Genomic DNA, 19,442 nt, shown 5'->3' on the forward strand with positions numbered 1-19,442 from the left:
TTTTTTTTTTTTTTTTTCTTTGGACTGTCTTTAAGGCTCATTACTCATTGAATAAATCCGTGGAGAAAATTGTCAAAACTTTGGGGTGGGTTGGAAGCTCAAACTCAAAAGTATGTTAATGAGCGTTAGTTAATATGTACCCAACATTTAGAATAGCAATGCGGTCTAACACTGACAGTCTAAGAAAACAGCAGTTCTGATTACTGCCTTTGTTTCTGTCTGAGGCATTGCCTTGGTCTCAGCACTCTGGAAGAAGTGCCAGGTTCTCCTTAGGGCAGCAGCAGGTGCTGTGGGAGTGGGGGGCTTCTGCTGGGAGGAGCAGACAGTGTTTACTCAATCCTCTGACATAACTGTTGATCTCGATTCTCTTGGCAAATCGCTGTGGAGAAAGTCAGGTGGGAATAGGGTGGAGGCTGGCTACAGGTGGGTGCATCCCATCTCCTCTTGGCAGGATAGCTGTGTTACGGACATTTGGAGTTTCTGCAGCAAAATGGCCAAAAAAAGCCACCAATAAATGGTATCAATGGAATTCTGTGAATTTGAGAGGAAGAACTTTCTTTTCTTTTTTTGCACAGCTGAAAAGTCAGCCTTTACTGCACAGAAAAATGGTCAGAACAATCACAGCCTTTTACTCTACATCTTTAATTCCAGGCTAGAGTATTTCACCTCAAACAAGCATTTGGAATAAGCAGAATAGGAAAATGGGGATTAATTCTCCTTCCAAGAAGAAGAGAGTTACCACTGCCTTCAACCATGTTGTTTTTTTAAAATTGGCTACAACTGTATTGTAAAGCCTCATTTGACAACATGTTTTGAAAACAGGTCTCCATGCAGGGCAGCTGCCAGCATGCCAGTGAATCCTGAGTGGGTGTAAGAGACTCGGGTGTCCTGGGCAGGTAGAGGAGAGCTTCAGCTACTGGGAAAATTTTAATATTGAAACTGAGATTAACAGGGCTTGGAGGCTTTTGAGTTTGTATGTAGGTATCTAAAAGTGACCAAAATCCAACTTAGGTACTCAAGTGCTTTTCTGAATCCGAGATTTGCGTATTACAAATAAATCAAGAAATCCAGAAAATAACCAAAAAAGTCAGGAAAGGGACCTGAGGCTGAGGAAAGTGACTACTTGTAACAGTCTAAATTTTACCTTTCCTTCTTTTCTACATTCTTTACCTCTTCAGAGGACACAATCTTGGTTCTTGTTTTCTTTACTCCCCTCTGAAGTCTTGTACCCTGAACTCTGGAAAAGTGGCTATTTACGTTCTAAGTCTGGTACTAATCCTGTCATAACAACATGTTTGATTGTTTAGTTTCCAAGCCATCAATCTTAGTTTATGTGGAATTCACCAGATTAATTCTATTTTAATAATGTGATTAAAAACTAAGTTTAAATCAACATCATTTATTTCTAAAAAAAAAAATGTATAAGTCAATCTGTTTTTTTAAGAAGAGGAGATGAATTTTTATTTATAATGAATTCTTGTAAGTATTGCTAAGACCGTTTTAGTTAGGAAACATTACAGTGATTAATGCATAGTTGTTTGCATTTTAATATTTGATTTATATATCAGATCTGTATTTGTGCACACTGTCAAACTTTATTCTGTTCTTGTCAAAATACTTATTACTCCTGACAGGTGTAACATGCTCACATTAATCCTTAATTCCTTGATTCAATTTTCTAATTGCTTTTTTGGCATGAGTTTAGAGCCATTTAGTCTTACGTGATCTATTTGTCTTATAATGCACTTTTAAAAATTGGATGCACCTAACTTAGAATGCTGAACAGAAAATATATAGAGATATTACTTAGTACTGAAAATCCAAAGTTTTATAGCAGTTCTGAGAGACACCACTTCTTGATAGCACTTATGAGAGACACCACTTCTTGGAATTCAGATAGAACCCAAACACTTTACACTTTTCATCTTCCGGTACTCACGGTATTAAATGTTTTTATTGGTAGACATGAATAGATGCTAAAGTTTCAGTATGTTTCCCCCAAAGAGATTCTGAACCCTTATAGCAGATCCATGAACATCCCCTTAGTCATCGTTGTGTTCTCCAGCTTTCTTCACCTCCTCACACCCCTGCCTTCTGTTGCCCATCCAGCCCACCAAGAGTGACAGAATACACTTCCCAGCTTCTTCTTGGTCTGGGCTCTGAAAGCTGCTCATTTGTGTTATTCCTAAATAAGCAAATAACACAATACAAGATTTTCTGGGTTTTTCAGTACTTAAATAAAAAAAAAAAAACCACAACTTTTTTTTTTTTTTTTTTTTTTTTTTTAACTTTCTTGTCATTATAAAGCACATGTACTAGGTTACTTAGAAATGAATAGGTAAATAGGAAATAATAGAGGTATGAATACGGTATACACTGACATATGTTTTCATGCCAGTAATGGTCGCATTGTCACCTGTCCTTTGTATAGGGAAAAACAAAAATCTACCCAAAATCAGTTTCTTCTAGAAACAGATCAAGGGTGAACAAAGATTCTTCACAAACTCACCCAGGCAGCTGGACTTTGGCAAGGTCTTTATAGGATTTTCAGAAAAAAATCTGGATAATGGAGAATCTTTTCTCTGACAAAAATCTAGGACCCTGGGAAGACAACTTCTGACACTTGTTTTCTGTGAATAAATGTATGACAACACATTGAAATGGGTATAAAGCCTTATAATTTTTTTATTTTATTCTGTTTTATTCCCTTCCCTCTCTACTTGTTTCTTCTTTCTACATCCATTGACATACTCTTTTCACTATCAATAATAATATATGCTCTTTCACCCTTTTATTTCTTCCTGGTTTTCTTCCCCTTTCTTTTTCAGCTTCCCAACTGATATACCTCTTCCTCTCTGTCATAGTGTCTGTAAGAAAAGGAATATAAGAGTAAAGGTTGATTAATAAAGAAGTGTTTGGTTATTCTGTCTTCCACCGATAAAGTTTTATTAACTCTGTGATTGTCATTTGTGCTTTTTGGCAAAAATGTAAGTCACCTTCTGTACAGAGGGGAAAAAAAAAAAGATAATTCTAGCGAGTAAATCATGGTAGCTAAGTGCTTTGGGCAAACAAACATGTGCCTTATCTCTTCCAAAAAACCCGTGGAAAATGCATGATAAATGGCACATTTCAGAGAACATGTTATGTCACTGTGAAATAACTTCGATTCATGGTTATGTATTTATCTTTAAACAACTGACAAACCTTAGGGTATCTAAATTATTATCATTTGCTTTATGCCTCCGTGGTTTTTTCTTGTGAATCTGAATGATGTAAGATAAGGCATCTGCTTTTTCAGTCAGAATGATCTATAATGAAAAAATAATAAGCACAAATACAAAATTCTTACTGTATTTGATTTTTGGATGAAGTCCTCTGAAAAATATTTATTAGAAATAATTTTCTCCAATTATATTTTGAAAAGCATTAGTATAAACTTCAAACAGAAAAGGACGGGGCCCGTTAATTAAAGGTTTTATATTACATAGCAGTAGAAAACATCATCATTTTTATTTATAATAAAGTAATTATTCACTAAATTAAAAGGCATAATGGTAAATTTGTTCCTTTCAGTTGTGTGTCTGCATAAACTGTATTCTGAATTACTTTTTAAAATGAAGATTTCATTTTAGCTGCCTTTTCAAATAGAAAAAGAATCATGTTATTTGGTTTGCCCTTGTGACAAATCAGTAAAGATGACTTACATGCTCTATTGCTTGCATTGGTAATACCAGCTACTTTAATCATAAATGCTGTATCAGAATTCAGGTGCTGTTGTCCTAGTATGTAGTGGAAGACAGCTCATTGCACCCCGTGCAAAGGTGTTAATTTGTAAAATCTATTTGTCATATCAGTGAGTGCACGGGAGTCACTGACTAACCACCTCCCCAGTTTATGGCAATCCACCCGTGGACATGAGGAGCACCTGGTCTGCTCTGTTCACAGCTCCTGCTGCAGGAACTTGCCAAGAGCTGGAAAGTCTATTTTGTACTGAAGATGCAGGAGCAGGACCAATGCAGGGTGAGGCAGGCAGCACATGGTCGAAGTGAGATGAACTTAATTAGTATGGAACTGCATCCCTGTCTGGATGGCTGGGGAACAGAGATATAGGTAGAGATGCTGGAATGAAGGGTCATGTATTTAGGTCCAACAGGAGGTGTGATACGAGTGTGTGGTGGTTGGGAAGCCTTAGATTTTGACGATTGCAAGTGCAACAGGTAGGAGTGAAAGAAAGGGTGTAATAGTGGGAGAAATAAGCAGAGAGGTGTACACCAGACTGCTGTCAGTCATGATATGTTGTATTATATTATTCTACTCCTATACTTGTCTGATTAGATTTAAGCTGCCCGGGGCACAAACTAGAAGCTAATCTGAGTGATTCCATCAAGACCCTTTTCTATATTAAATGCTAGGATCAGAGGAATTACCATTATTTTTAGTAATAAAATGCCAACGTACATAAGCTGGCCTTCAACAGACATAAGTCAAAGACGCCTTAATAAGAAAATTTTCCTACACCTTTCTTTTCAAATAATCCACTGGTACTACTTCTGTGCATGTGCAATTAATGCTGCTAATATCACTGAGATTCTTATTCTGTTTTCCCCTTTTCTGCATTGCTTTTAGTGTAGAATCATACCATCCAGCAATGTCTGTCGAGATGTTTTGCCAATAATAGCAACATGGAAGTCGACAGATCTACACCAATTTACACAAGTTCAGAATCTGGTCTCTTCATCTGTTCCTTTGGCCTACATTGAACCAATACATTACAAAAAAAAAAATTAGATACTACAAATACAGTGCACTCAGTGTAGACAATATTTCTTATGCTGTATTTTTAAAAAGTTATTTTTTTAGCTGAAGCTTCTGGGGTTTTACCTTTCTGTTGCATTGTTTGGTAAGATTTAGTGAAAAGAAGTTGTCTTTCATTACATCATGGCAATTTTAAATTAGATGACATTCCTCACCCAAGTTATTTTAATGCTATCAGCTCAAATGAATCTAGAGAAATGCCTTTCAAATATGACCATGAAGTAAAAAATAAATATATTTATCTATTGTTCGATTTATTGCTGTATTCTCTGTTTCCTTATCTTCACTGAGCAGTAATAAATGTTGGTTACTTGGAGGTAGAAAAATAGAAAATGATAATTGCTTTACATGATGCAAGTGCCTTTGGTTTTTTTATATCTATTACTTTGCAGTGTATTTAACTTGGCTAAACTATCATTTTTCTTAGAATACTTGAATCAGTTGACATTTATATATACCATGTAAATGGAAAGTTTTATGGTTTTGAATTTTGAATCAAAACATCAAACTCATATTTTGCCTTGGAACATGATAGACATTCTCAAAATCTACAAACAAAAGAAAGAAGCAAATGCTTATGCTGATTTTGACCTAATGTTTTTAGAAATAGCTTTAGTACTTGACTAAACTTTTAAGCTCTCCAAAATGAAATGCCTATCTCTTAGTGAGCACAAAACATGGAAACATGTAAATATGGAAACATTGTAAATTGTCATATCAGAAACTTATTATTCTATGGCTTTGTAGGCTGCTCTGCGTTTTTCCAGCTCATAGTGTCCTCAGTCTTGGCAACTCGAGAACAATATGGTAGCAACCATTAAGTCGAAAGCTAACTGCAAATTAAAAGATATATATAGCTAATAAGAGAGAGATGCTTGGTAATAGCACATACCTCCTGCCAGCAAAAACACTCATATCATAGCTTTATATAAGACAAAGTAAGATGATAATCATCCAGGCAACATTTTCTGAGAGTTTCTAGGTTTATTTAAATATAGTAACACTGCACCTGTTTTCTGCATATGCAAAAAAAATTTAGGAAGGTCCTGCCTCAAAGAAATGATTTGCTTGCCAGTACAGGCACAGAGAAGGCAGACTTACTGGCCTGGGAAGCTCAAGAGGGACTGGCTGTCTTTTTGTATCTGTAACACAGATTTCCTCTCATTTTATGGTTTTGGCATTAGGAGGGCTAGGTAATGGGTGCTGTTGAAGAACAGTTCTTTCACATGGCTGCTTCTTATTAGAGTAGGGGAAATTCCAGTTCTCTCAGATACCAGTGTGTATACTAAAAGGTTTTGCCGTTTTCTAAACTTTAAGAATTTTATATCACTACATTTAGTGAGCTGTAAAATTTAGTATAATTTTTTGTCTTTATGAATATTTCATTTTTTCTGTTTGGTTAGATTTGTAGTGTGGGCTGTTAAAGCCCGTTTTTAAGTCAATTAATAGGGCTAGGGCAATCTGTTTAAATGCAATCTGTTTAGTTGGGAAAAATATCTTCTCATTGTTACGGTGCACCTTAAAATAAATTAAAGATGTACAAATAAAAATGTAATGGAAATCTCGGACATTACATGGATAACTTCCTTCCTTTTTCAGGGTGCTCCTAAACCGATTGCCATCGAGCCGTGTTCCGGAAACAGAGCCGCAGTCCTCACGGTGTTTTTGTGTCTGCCGAGAGGATCGTCAGGAGTGCCACCCCCCGGGCAGTCAGGTAAGGCTCCTGTTGGTGAACATCATGTCTGTCCTCATGCAACACAGTCTGCTTGGACAAACCTACCCACACAGATCCAAAATAACGGCGCAGCAGATGAATACAAGGGGCTCCCCATTCAAGTTGATGTTAAGTGCAGGGCCAATGTTTAATGGGGAAGTTTTGTTTGGAATTTGATGCGGTGTCCAAATGATAAGCCCAGTGATCCAACTAGTCTGGTGTGCAATGCCCTGTCTCATTAAGCACTTCCAAAACAATATGTGTGCATATTCATATTCTTCACCTTGTCTTGTAAGGCAAAAAATTTTCAAATGCAGCCACTTTTAGAGTTTCAGTTCAAGTTGCTATAAATGAGTCTATATAGGAAATACCAGCGGGTATCCTCAGTTAAGTTGATTTTTAGTGCACTAACTTCCAGTTGAGTTCCTTTGCGCCATGAATCCAAATGCTGTGCTGTCCAGGATTCGATTCAAATATTAGCATTTCCCAGAATGCCTGTTGGATGAAAGCTGGGATTGTGTGAATGAACGTGCCGACTTCATTAGGAAGGTGTTCACTTTGGAAATGATCCTGGCTTTAAAATAAAGCAGCCTTTGCCATTATCTGGAAGCATTTCTTGTGCTAATCTACCTTATCTACCTGATCTATGCTAGATCATTCTACAAAGCTGTTACAGCCATTTTTATTCAATACTTCTTAAATAGGAGATACCCAAATACACTTCTAGAATCCTTTAAATAACTGTCTACAATGATATGATACAAAATGGTCATGACAACAAGGTTTTGGCGGTAATGTGGTGCTGCACAGGTGACCAGTTCACTATTTCAGAATTCATTGGAGCTGTTGCTGAAACGAACACTTTGTAATGAATAGTAAGCTGCATGATATGTGCCCAAAATGCTCCTATAAGCCAGAAAATATGCTTTAAGGCTAACTTTTATTATTAAGAGCCAAAAAGATATCCCTTTAACCTTCAAAAATCCATTTAAGAGATTAAAAAGTATTGAGTAATGATGATGAGGGCAAACTCAGTTGACTTATGTTGGAAATAAGCTCAGCTGGAATGTTCTTTCTTCTTCATTTGGCCTGATGACTATCAGTTATTTATTTGGAGGTTTTTTTGTTCTGCGTTTCTTTTGGGAGGGTGGGAAGTCATATATTTTTTGTTTTCCCTGAGTCCTGAGATGAGGACTTAGTTCTTAAAATGCTTTTTATGGCTTGGAATATCATTTCTGGAAGTGCTATGAAAATAAAAGTGTTACTGATGCTTTGTCAAGTACATTTCCTGGAAGAAGTATATAAAATTAAGTGCTCTGAAGAGAGCAATGAGGGAGGGAGGATGTTTAGTGTATTCCCTGTTCATGTTTTAAGGAAATGAAAAAGAAACAAAGGTGTTTATAGTCTTACAACCAGGAAAAACTTTATGAAAGGAAATTAAAAGTAATTGTTGAAATTGGAGATTAAAATGTTTTTTTTTTCTGTTCTCAAATTTACCTGCAATGTGCTTCTTGGCAGTAAAAATGTATTTATCCGGTTACTTCATAATCAGCTTCTATTTACTATATACATTTTTTTAAAAAGTAATTGCTGTTCTCTGCTATGTGTAAAACATGGATGGAATAGGCTTTTTGAAACAGGAGCTGGGTTCAACAACACAGCAGATGTGCCATTTTGAATGTTTCTTAATATGTGAAAGAATACACCTCTTTTTTCACGTTATGTCCTGCTGTTCTGCCTTTACTACTTTGCCTTTCATTAGATTATTATAGAGTTTGTCAGCCATTAGTATTTAAAAATGCCTAAAATTTTTAGTCCCACAACTTTCACTTCATTCAGGGTCAAGAGCAAATAGAGATGCTTGAGGTGTGCAACCATGCTGATTCAGCCATTAGATTATATTGCTATAATCATTTTTTCTTGTGTCTAATGAATTTTGGTACTTGTGGACTGCTTTCACTGTATGTAACCGTGCATAGTCTGGGCAGAAGCTATTATGCAAGTTTGTTGGCATACCTGTAGCTCTACTAATTCACTTCGTTCCTGTCCTGCAGCATTACCTGCTGCTTCTTTCCTGGGCTTCCTGGGAGCAGATGCTGTGAACTGCGCCAAGTTATTTGAAATGATGTGGAAGCTTTGTGCGGCAGACATATGTTTGCTGTGCAGTTGGCTTCCCTTATGAGCTAAGTTAGGTTAAAACAGTGCTATTTAGGTGGTTGGAAGTGGCGTGTTCAGTAATTTTAGAATCCTCTATTACTTGCATATAACCATTTTCAAGCTCATTGGGATCATTCTAGGATAAAACTGACGGTGTGTCAAACATATTTATTTAAATGATATGTCAGCGATACTGAGTCTCAGTTCACAACAAAAGACTGTCAATTTCATTTCTTATATACATGTGTCTGAAATGTAGGAAGGAAATGCCTCTACTGTTCACCATTACATTTCCTCCAAAATCAAGAAAGCTAATTCTTTCCACAAATAACTAGCCTATGCTTTACTGGAGTTGTTAGATTTGTATTCCTATAGTTTTAAGATCTGAATTCAATCAAACATGAGTTTTACTTGTTTCCAAGCTTTATATTAACAAATATTTTATTGGAAAATGTCTTTGAATATTACAAAACCTAACAAAACTAATGTAAAGGTTACTCTTTCTGCGGCATATGTTCTATACTTCACCTTTAGTAGCAGCTGGAAGAAAAGTTGAAACTACAGATGGTGGGCTTTGGCCAAAGGCTATGGAAAGGAAAAACTTCTCTAGGAGAGACCATATGTCCCAGTGGAGATATGAATATTCTCTACTTCCTGCAGAGAATACTCAAAACTTTACAGACTTTCAACAACATTGTTTAGTTCTAAGTGCTAATCTTCTAAATATACAAATAACAGCTACAATTGCCACAATTAAACTACTTAAAATTAATATGTGGTTTAAGATAGGTTTTATACATGTAGTTCAGATGAAACATTAATAAAAATAAATTTATTGGAAAAAACCCCACACTATTTATTATGACTCATGCTTTTAAAAGGGTCTTTTTCAGTGAAGGAATGATTTGTAGAATTAAACATCCTGAAAATCTGGAAAGTCAATAAATGTTGCCATCATAGTAAGTTAGGTGTAGCACAGTAAACCTTACATTTTCTTTTAGATGTAAGCTTTGAAGGGGATTCTAATAATTCCATTATACTTCTCTAGAGTAGCAGCTGTTTTAAATTAAGTTTTTCTTGGATTGAGATAGAAATTAGAACCACATTATAAATTAGATTGTTCAATGAAAGACATTAAGGGAGTTTAGCAGTGATAAAAACCAAATTCCTCAATTTTGCATTGACTGATAGAACATGTGGTTTCCTCCTTCTTCCGTTGACTCATTGGCTGCATGGTACCTGAGTAACCAGATCAAAATTCAAAGGTTCAAAAAAAAATAGCAATTCATGTGTATATCAATATCCATGCATCTACGTATGTGCATACCAGAAAAAATCACTTGTTCAAGCACTTGTGGGCAGATTATAATATACGGTGGACATATACATTTTACAGATTTTATGACACGTTGGAAGCTAGAGATAATCTGTTGTTGCTGTAATGGCTGACCCCATGCTTTAAATAGCTTAAACTCTTCTTCATATCAAAGATCTAATAATGAGAGCAGCTGCAACCAGATCTCTAGAAAGAACTGAATTATACATCTCAAAGGGTATTGAAGAAAACAAGCTAAGAAGAAAAATTTAAAAAACCAAACAGGAACAGCAGGATAATATATACATTACTTAATACTGGAAAAGGTGTCAATGAATTACCAGCAGTGGAAAGACCAAGAATAACTCCTTCAAGGTCTGCATACAGCTCTGGTGATATATTGGGCAATACAGAAAGAATAGCTTGGTAGTGTGATAAATTCTGTTAAAAGAACGGTGATCATGTCATTATTATTATTAAAGCCAACTAAGTCCCACACTTTGAGGTATCAAGGTATTGTACAATAAGTTTATAAAACTCTGTGATTGCATCATTCTTGGATAAGGCCACTAAATGCTTTAAAGCACAAAGAGAAATGATAATATTAGAGCATTTCAAAATAATTCAAAATCAAGGGATGTAACTTCTGAGTTATTTACAGATTATGTCACTTTTACACAGCATTTTTACCTATCCATCAAGCAGGTAAAAATGGTAGAGCACCTAGTAAAGATGCTTTCCTAATAAGACAGTGAGCTGAATGATCTCTGAAGGTGTACATATAGGATTGTCTCTCTATTAAACCTTAGAGGATATCTAAAATTAATATGGCTATGCGTAGGTGAGATAAATCTAACTTCATAGTTAAAACTAAAAGTTGGAAATTAAAATGAAGAACTAAATAAAATGTAGTAATTAATAGAGCAACTCCAGTGGAACTAATTTTGTGGTGGAAGCTGTGGAATGTACATCCTGGAAGACTCCATGCAGTATTCTGTTGCAAATATAAATGAAGATAGCAAAATTTCATGTCAGCAGGCCTCTCCAGTAGTGCTGTCTGAAAGTTAGTCTCTGATATCCTTGAATCAAAACAGAATTTCATGTAATTCTGGCCACACTAACTGTGGCGTTCAATCCTATTTAATCAGCAAGCTACAGTAGGATCACAAAATCAATAAAATTACCATGCCATCTGCCTTCCCTGTACTCAACATCATAATGAATAATGACTCATTAAGTGTTCTACAAGACAATTAGCTCTGGACAGGGGTTTTCAGTAACAAGGCTTTCTCGGTTTTATTTCTAATTTTCTCTGATTAAAATAAGAAAAAAGGAATACGTATCATAAAAAACACACACATATATATATAAAATAAAAAATAATTATAAAGTACTGTATTTATTATATTGCTCAATTGTTCTGAACCTTGGAAACAAAGTCATAGGTTAGAGTTTTTCATATATAGAATGGGTTCATATGTGTACCTGTCTCAGTATGCGGTGAAATAGTTGCAGACATACACCAGGGGTAAGTGAGTTCCATGAATTTCCATCTGCTACAAACACATTCCTTGCTCAGTCCCTTCATACCTGCAAAATAACCCAATATAAACTCAGTAGGACTACAAGGATGAGTAAAGATTTTCTTGTAGAAAATTGTTAAAGATGTTGATGAAAATACACTGTAATTAAGACATACAAAAGATGGTTACTGTGAGCTCATATATTGCATATCTTTGTGTTGAATCTCTTAGGGCCTTTTTCATGTTGGAGGGTATTCATAGAATACTGACGGAGTGAATACAGGACGAATTAATGAAAAAGTTAAAAAAAATATAAATTGAATTATATAGTGTCGTGTAAGAAGGACATATTATTAATGGCCTCTGGGTGCGTGTTGAGGGTTCTGGCATTTCTCATGCACTCAAAGGGAAAAGACAAGGGAAATACAGGGAAACACCTGAATTTGATTCTGCATTAGCAAGTACATCTGTGTGCCCGCTGAAAAGGTCCTACCTCTCAGCAGCAGTGATGCTGAAGAGTCAAGGGTGAACTTCAGAGGCTCATTTTCTAAGGACCACTTTAACCTCTTGTCTTCTCAAACATACGTATTCTGGTCCAGTATTTCACCTATAAGACCTTTTCTTATACTCAGAAAGGAGGGGTGGTGGGGGAGGGGGACTTGAGACTTGCTTCTGTTTAGAACAGAGGGCTAGGCCAGATCATTAATCGTGTTTGTCCTTTGTGTGGTCTCCATTCAAACTGGAAAGCAACAACTTAGGAGTTCAAGGTCTGCATGTATGGTGTAATAGTCAGGTAGAAAGTAGAGCAGAATGCTGCCAAGGTATCTGTTTTGGAATAATGCTTACACTAAGTTATATTTCATGCTATATAAAATGTGGCATTAACTATTTATAGAGTATTGCACACAGCATTTTGAAGGCATATATGGAGTAATACCCATAGACGAAAAAAGAAACCTTAAACTGAACAAAAGAGAACCAGAGAAAGAGAAGAGCTTAACCTAGAGAGGAGGTACTGATGTTATATAAAAAGGATCTATTTCTCTTCTGACTTGACTTAGAGGTAGAACTTCTGATTCATCTGTATAGCAGGCTTTAGTGAAGAAAGACAATGAGTACTGAATGTTGGGAGAGGAAAAGTTTGGGTAGAGGTATAAATGAGAACATACTCATAACTGGTAGGATTGAAGGTTTACCTGTACTGTTTAGACTGTGTAAAGTCTGAATTTAACCTGTTTCTCTAACCTAAGGCATGACGAGAGCGTTGTGTACAGAAATGTAGTTTGGGTAATTGCACCAAGGGATTCTCCATGTAGTTACCAATGTGCTGCCAGTTAAATGCTCAAAAAGTAGAAGAAGTTAAAATTGTGTGAGAAAATCGAAATGGTCTTTGTAGGAGTTTAATGACTATAACTAAAACTAAACCCGTAATTAATATATTAGGCAGTAACTTCAACTTATTGACATTGGGAGATTGGTTTGTCAAGTGCCGTGGTCTCAAAAGTAAAACCTGGAGTTCTTTTTAGTTAACTGGAGATGTTTAGCAAAATAGCTCTTTAAGACTTGGTGAAAACTGAAATAATCTAACTTGAAGATCATTCTACTGAAGGAGTTGCTTTCTTTTAAATAGTAAGGCCTATTTTTGGAGTGACTATTTTCTGCTAAATTCCATTCTTTTGCACTGCATCAAATGAGGGAGCAGACTGTGTTTATAGTATTGACACTGTGAAAAGAACACAGTGGTAAGTGGCAGATGGTGCTGATGATTACTTAAAAAATATTTATGGCAATAGCAAAAACAAAGTAGATAATAAGACCCAGTAGCCACCACCACCCCTCCCTCAGCCCAAACCAAGAGCAATTATTTTTGCAACCTGCAGGGTGAAGTCTACCTGAAAAGCACTGAGGTTCTTAGCATAGTAAGCTCTGTAAGTGATGAAGAATGAGATGGGTATTGATTTTGTCTGGTCTTTTAAAGAATTTTAGGTTGTTCTGTTATGAATTAGTTTTTGCATCATTCTAGCCATAGCATCTTGATTCCTTTATATTCTGAAGAATTTATTTGAGAAAGACATGAACACTTTAATATGAAGAACATGCAGTATAATGTTAGCAATGTGTCTTCCACAACTCTTGGCAAAAGTAACTTATTGATTGGACACTAAAAACTGCATACTTTAGAGCTGTCAACTGGAGAAAAAGAAAAATAAAGAAAAGAAAAGAAAAAGAAGAGAACAGAAGAGTTAGAGAGGGTTGTTTTACAATTTTATCACTGGGTTTTCTGCCCTAGAGGGACTCAATAAAATGAGATATATTAATAAGAACTGTTAAATACTATGAACATTTATTTGACAACATGGTTTAAACCAAAGCTGTCACTGTTCCTCCAGAGTATGAGAAATAGCCTTTTTTGGGTTGCTTTTGCAGGTTTAATTGCACAAAGGCAACTGAAAGATGTCTGACGAGGCTGTAAAAGTTTTGAATGCTGTGAAATATAAGTACAGTCATGTACATCTCCTTCACAGCTCATGAGGGTTGGCTGAGCCATTTTCAAGTTGCATCCAGATGGCAATTTGGTGATTTCCTCTCCCCACTCATCATGGGGAATAGGAAGGCAATGTCAGATGCTCATGATCCTAAGCTTCTGGTTTTGAACAGGAAGACTAGAACCCAGACCTTCAAATCGAAGGCCCTAACCTGGAAAGAAGCCTCAACCATACCTGTTTGCTGACCATTACCTGAAGTACTCGGGAGTTATCCTATTTTCATCCTGACATCTATCACAATGTTTTAACACAGCAATCGTATCTGTCAGGCTAAGGCAAATGAGGTCTGCTTTAAACAGGTTCTTCAGCCTTCTGAACACCTTTGTAGTACTGTCCCACTTTCAGCTTCAGTTTAGCTTTTTTTACCTTGCATGGCCAGGTGCCATGTGAAGTCCCATCTGGTCTTGCCCAATGGCAGTAACATTTCCTTGCTTTATCTCATTTAACTTTTACTTTTTTTAAACAGTTATACCCGTGCTTCCAACTCGGTCATTCTGTAACCATCTTCTTACACCCCTGCCTTTCTTCTCTTCCTCAAACGGTGAACTTCCAGTGCGTAAGTTTCTGCTTGTTCCCAAAATACATAGCTTTGAATTTTGCACTGTTGAATCTCAGTGCATTTATATTCCTCAGGTTCTTGAGGTCATGCATCTCTTTCTGGTTTATATTCTACTTCTTCTCTGTATTGATGTTACATGCCAATTTTTGTCATGACTGAATTTCAGCACCATACTTGTACTTTTATGCCAAGCTCTTTAAAGAAAATATTAAAAAAACCACCTGCTTAAAACATTGCTACTTGTTGCCATGCTATACCTTTAGCAGCTTCCTTCTTCCTCTTCTAAAGAACTCTTTGTTTTCTCTGTGTCATGCAATGTCCACTCTCCATAACTCCAGTTCTAATCTCTCATTTTTTATGTCTGTTGATAATTTCCAACAGTATAAGATACGCTTCGGAAATCTAGATAGTCTTTTGCATGTTCTTACCCAGAAAATCAGTTAACTTATTGTAGAAAACTATCAAGTTCATCTGGCATAATCTTTGATTGAAATGCTGATGTATTCTGACCCGTTTACTATTTACCTGCCTTTAATTATTTCTTCTTGCCAAGTATCATATAGCTGAGTCTGATCAACAGATCGGTAAAGAACTAGATTTTTTCTTTCTTGAATCTAGACAATTTTTAGTATGAAATAAACAGCACTTACTGTTCTGGATTTGTATGCCACTCCATTTGACATGACAGATTATTAGATTTCCCTGATACCAGCATTTGTTTTATTGTATTCTTACAGAACTACTGTTCTGATTACTCTAACGTCAATGCATAAAACTTCTGTTGTTTCTATTTCCATGTCCTCGTTCCATTATCCATGTTAAGGGTGCCTTCTTTGATAAATATTATCATCCTCCTTGAAAACCATCAAATAATTCATTCCTGGGACAATATCTGGAAAATACTTGATCTCTGCCTCATTTGTTCTACATAATGATGCTGCTGCTTCTTTGTCTCTTATTTATTTATACAGTGAAAATCTTTAGATGCTTGTTTTAATAAACCTTTGCAAGGTCTAAATCAACTTGACTTTTTTGCAATTCTTATTTCACTCTTACGTTTCTTTACCTCTAAAGCACAAGTCTCCTTTGTTGCTTGATGCTTTTTATCTGTTTTCATAGGGTTTCTGAACTTAAAAAATGTGCATAGCCTCCTTCCTTTAGAAGGTCACTGGCTTCCATATAGCACAGTTATACTGTATTTGTTGAAAGTCAGGGAAGAGTCAAGAATTTTTCTTGATGAATGTATTGTAGGTCAGCAGTAACCTTGTACAATGTGCTTTTCCACTGATGTAGAAAGGGAAAGATTTCTAGCAGTGATTTGTCCCTTGAAGGGTCTGGGCAAGATTTATGGTAGCCAGGACCTTGTGCTCCCTACCTTGTCAAATGGCAGGAAGAACCTTAGGATCCCACAGAGGACTCCATGCAGAGGGTGGGGAACTGCTGTCCCTTTATATTTTGGCCCCTTTCTACTTGCAGCTCTAATTTCCTTACCATGATAATTTCCTCTAAACAAAGTGGTAGTTTACAGAGCTTGGTCTTATTTTCTTTTTCAGGCTGTGAAATCCTATACTTGTATAACTGGATGTCATGGGTTTTTTTTCCTTTTTGCCTATTCGGTGATGAGGAAGGCACAGAATTAGTAGGGTTTGGAAAGTCAGAGTGAAATTGATAGGATGCACAAAGAAAAGTAATTGATGAATAGGAAGAAGAAAATGTTCTGTAAGGTTAGATCTTCAAATTTGATTGTCTCCCAGGCAGACCCTTAGGCATTCGGCAAGGCTAATAGTTGAAAGAAATTGTAGAGTACTTTTCTTCTTTTGACATAAACTATACAGATGTCTACAAAGGAAAGAAAAAGAAAAAAAAAAAGCACCCAAACACAAAACAAACCCAAAAAAGTGATAAAGGCAACTAACAAACATGAAGTACTCACTTGAGAATTTTGCTGAGAGATGATACTTATGTAATTTTTAATAGAAATGGCATAGAAAAAAAATCTTTTACTAGTATGATTTATTTTACAAAAATGGAAACATTGGTGATCAGATAATGCTATTAAGCAGTGTTTTGTTCTACTCTTTTGTTATTGACACAAAGATCCAGTGTTTCTTACATAAAAAAATATGCAGTAATAGGGCCTCTCTTGTCTGCGTTCAGCCAATATGAGTGAACAGCTTCACCTTATTAGAGTATCTGATTCAGTCATGTTCCTCCTGAAAACTAAGCAGATTATTTTAATTTTGTACTGTTAAACTTTGAGGATTCAACAGCTGTCTAGTTAGTGTTGCAAAATTAGGTAAAGGGAACAAATCCCTGTGGAAGTGACACACTGGATGATGAGTGTCCTTCCTGTTTGAAATTGGTGGTCTGATTTTATATTCAGTCAACACATACTAGGTGGAGCAGATGGCTTACAGTTAAATTAGAACCATAAACCTTTCAAAGATAAAGTTAGATATGATTTAAGTCTTTCAGCAGGGGTCCCATCACCTATATCTCCTTTCTCTAACTTTGAATTCCTTGAAAAGAAGCACTTTTTTTTTATCAACAGAAATCAAATCTGTTCAGATCTGCCAACAGAAAGAGTTACATTGAGACCTGTCCTGATTCTTACTTTTACCATCATGGAAAGTTTCATTCATCACTGAGACAATGCAATTGCCCATAATCTACCTTTCCACGTTTATTTTAGCACACTCTTGGGGTAAGATGCTTCCACTGTCTATTTTTGGGATAAAGCTATCCAAAATTATACAGAGACCAATCAGATTTATCATTCTGTGGCATTTGATGGCATCCATCTGTTTATTTATGAAACCATTAAAGACTTACTGAGTTACTAGACTACAGAGAAAATAAATTGAGTTATCATCTGTAGTTAAATTCAGTCCTTGCATCTGCTGTCTTTTCAGCCTGTATGGTGTTTTCTGAAATTACACTGGCTTGCAGACCCAGACTTCAGGAATACATTTACTTCACAGCTTTTTTGTGCCATTTCAAGTGAATTTCTAATGCGTGAGCAATTTGTGGTTCAGGAAAATGTTGACAGAAGGATGTCAGGGCTTTCTGTTGTTAGCAGTTTAAAAGCATGATAGGGACAGTTCTTGCTTAAAAGTGGCTCTTAAAAGTTTGGAGCTGCTCAATTTCTAGAATCGTTTGATCCAACCCCTTTCAATCAATATTGTGCAACTGCTGTAGGAGGCTAGGTTTAAAGCTTATGGATGCAAATAAATTAATATCACTATCATTATTCTTAAGTAAAACGGTTTTAAGATGAAGGATAGGAGATGAACTACTCTCTGTGCTCTATATATTCAGTTACTGTTGTAAGTACAGAGTAAAAGACATAGGGTTTAAAGGTCAAAACTTTCTGTTAATAAAATTGAATAGCAGGCTGAGAAAATACATCTTAATGGGATTCTTTCTTTCTTGTAATAAGAGTGAGTTTGTAACAGTGAACTTAGTTATTGCCCGCATCCTTTCTGGTTGTGGATTAACTTTCCTGTAACTATGAAATCACTATAAATGTCTTTCTGTAGGAGCTATTTTGGATCCAGCAAAAATATTAACTCAAACCATCCGGAGATAGCTAGGAGCTCAGGGTTGGTGTTAATTAGCTCATGGTTGTTAGAAAGGTTGCTTGTTCTGACATCTTCCTTTACTGTGACAGCTTCTCAGCTTCTCTTATTCATGTGCCTTGGATAGTTCTGCTTCATAATTCTGGAACTGAGAAGTATAGGGAATATAGTTCAGAGACATCTATGTGTCACTCATATCCTGCAGGAATGTAGTAGATCCAGGTCAGTACTGTCTATATGAGACCATGGCTGACCTCTGCATCTCTCTGCTCTAGCCTTTTAGCATCTAGGTACAGCATTCTGCCTACACATACAACCAGCTAAACCATCCATCAGAATCATAGAATTGTCTAGGTTGGAAGGGACCTTTAGGATCATCTAGTCCAACCATCAACCTAACTCTGATTAAAAAAAAAAACAACAAAAAACCCAACAACACACACCTCACACTCCCATCACTAAATCGTGTCACTAAAATTCACTAATGACTAAGTCTTTGTGGAATATGAAATAGGTCACAGTGTAGAAACCAAGAAATGCTGCTTTTTGGAATGAGTTTGAGCCTAGCAAGGCTCTAAGACCTTGTACAACCTGGTGTATCATACCTCACTTCAGAGCTGCTGGAGAATTTCTGCAGGATGTACTATATGTTCTGTAGCACTTGCAGTAGATGGGCTTCTCTGATATCAGGGCTATTCCTGCCTGCAGTTTCCCAGGTTAAAAACAACAACAACAACAAAGAGTTGGAAGGTGGTTTTTCTCATCTTCCTTACAAAATACAGCAAAGACAAAGGGCTGTGGAACCAATGAGAAGGGCTAAGTTTAAGCCTACAGAACGAACAGGTCCATAAAATGAAAAGTGTCTGTCTAAAAGGTTGGTTTTTTAAAAAATCCAATCAAGAATCAAAGGATTAGTTAAATACATTAAAAAAAAAGAAGATAAGGAAAATATAAAATGAGGTTAAGCTAGGTTTCTCTAAATATTATAGGACCTGGAAAGTGACATGCCAAAACGCATATATTTTTTGTGCTGGAGAAGATGAGCTTGAAAATGAGAGCTAGTTAATATGGAAAAATGGCAGACAAAATAATCCATCTGAAAGAAGAACATTTTAAACTAGTACTTTTATGTGAATCACTTTTAGAATAATTCGTTTTTATAAAACTAATCTTTCTAAAATTCTTGGATTTGAAAAATGTTAATATTAAGTGAATTTTCCAAATTGCTAAGCATA

At 36.0% G+C, this 19,442-nt stretch overlaps 1 protein-coding gene across 1 annotated transcript in view; it reads left to right on the forward strand.

Moving 5' to 3' along the window:
• Nucleotides 1-19,442, forward strand: part of ATRNL1 (attractin like 1) — a 488,877-nt gene that overhangs the window by 428,634 nt on the left and 40,801 nt on the right. Inside the window, exon 28 of the mRNA XM_014959476.1 lies at nt 6,415-6,529. Coding sequence (XP_014814962.1) covers nt 6,415-6,529 — 115 coding nt within the window. The remainder of the gene's footprint in view (nt 1-6,414; nt 6,530-19,442) is intronic.

This window comes from Calidris pugnax, unplaced genomic scaffold (genome assembly GCF_001431845.1).
Source record: "Calidris pugnax isolate Ruff unplaced genomic scaffold, ASM143184v1 scaffold4, whole genome shotgun sequence".
NCBI classification, from domain to species: domain Eukaryota; kingdom Metazoa; phylum Chordata; class Aves; order Charadriiformes; family Scolopacidae; genus Calidris; species Calidris pugnax.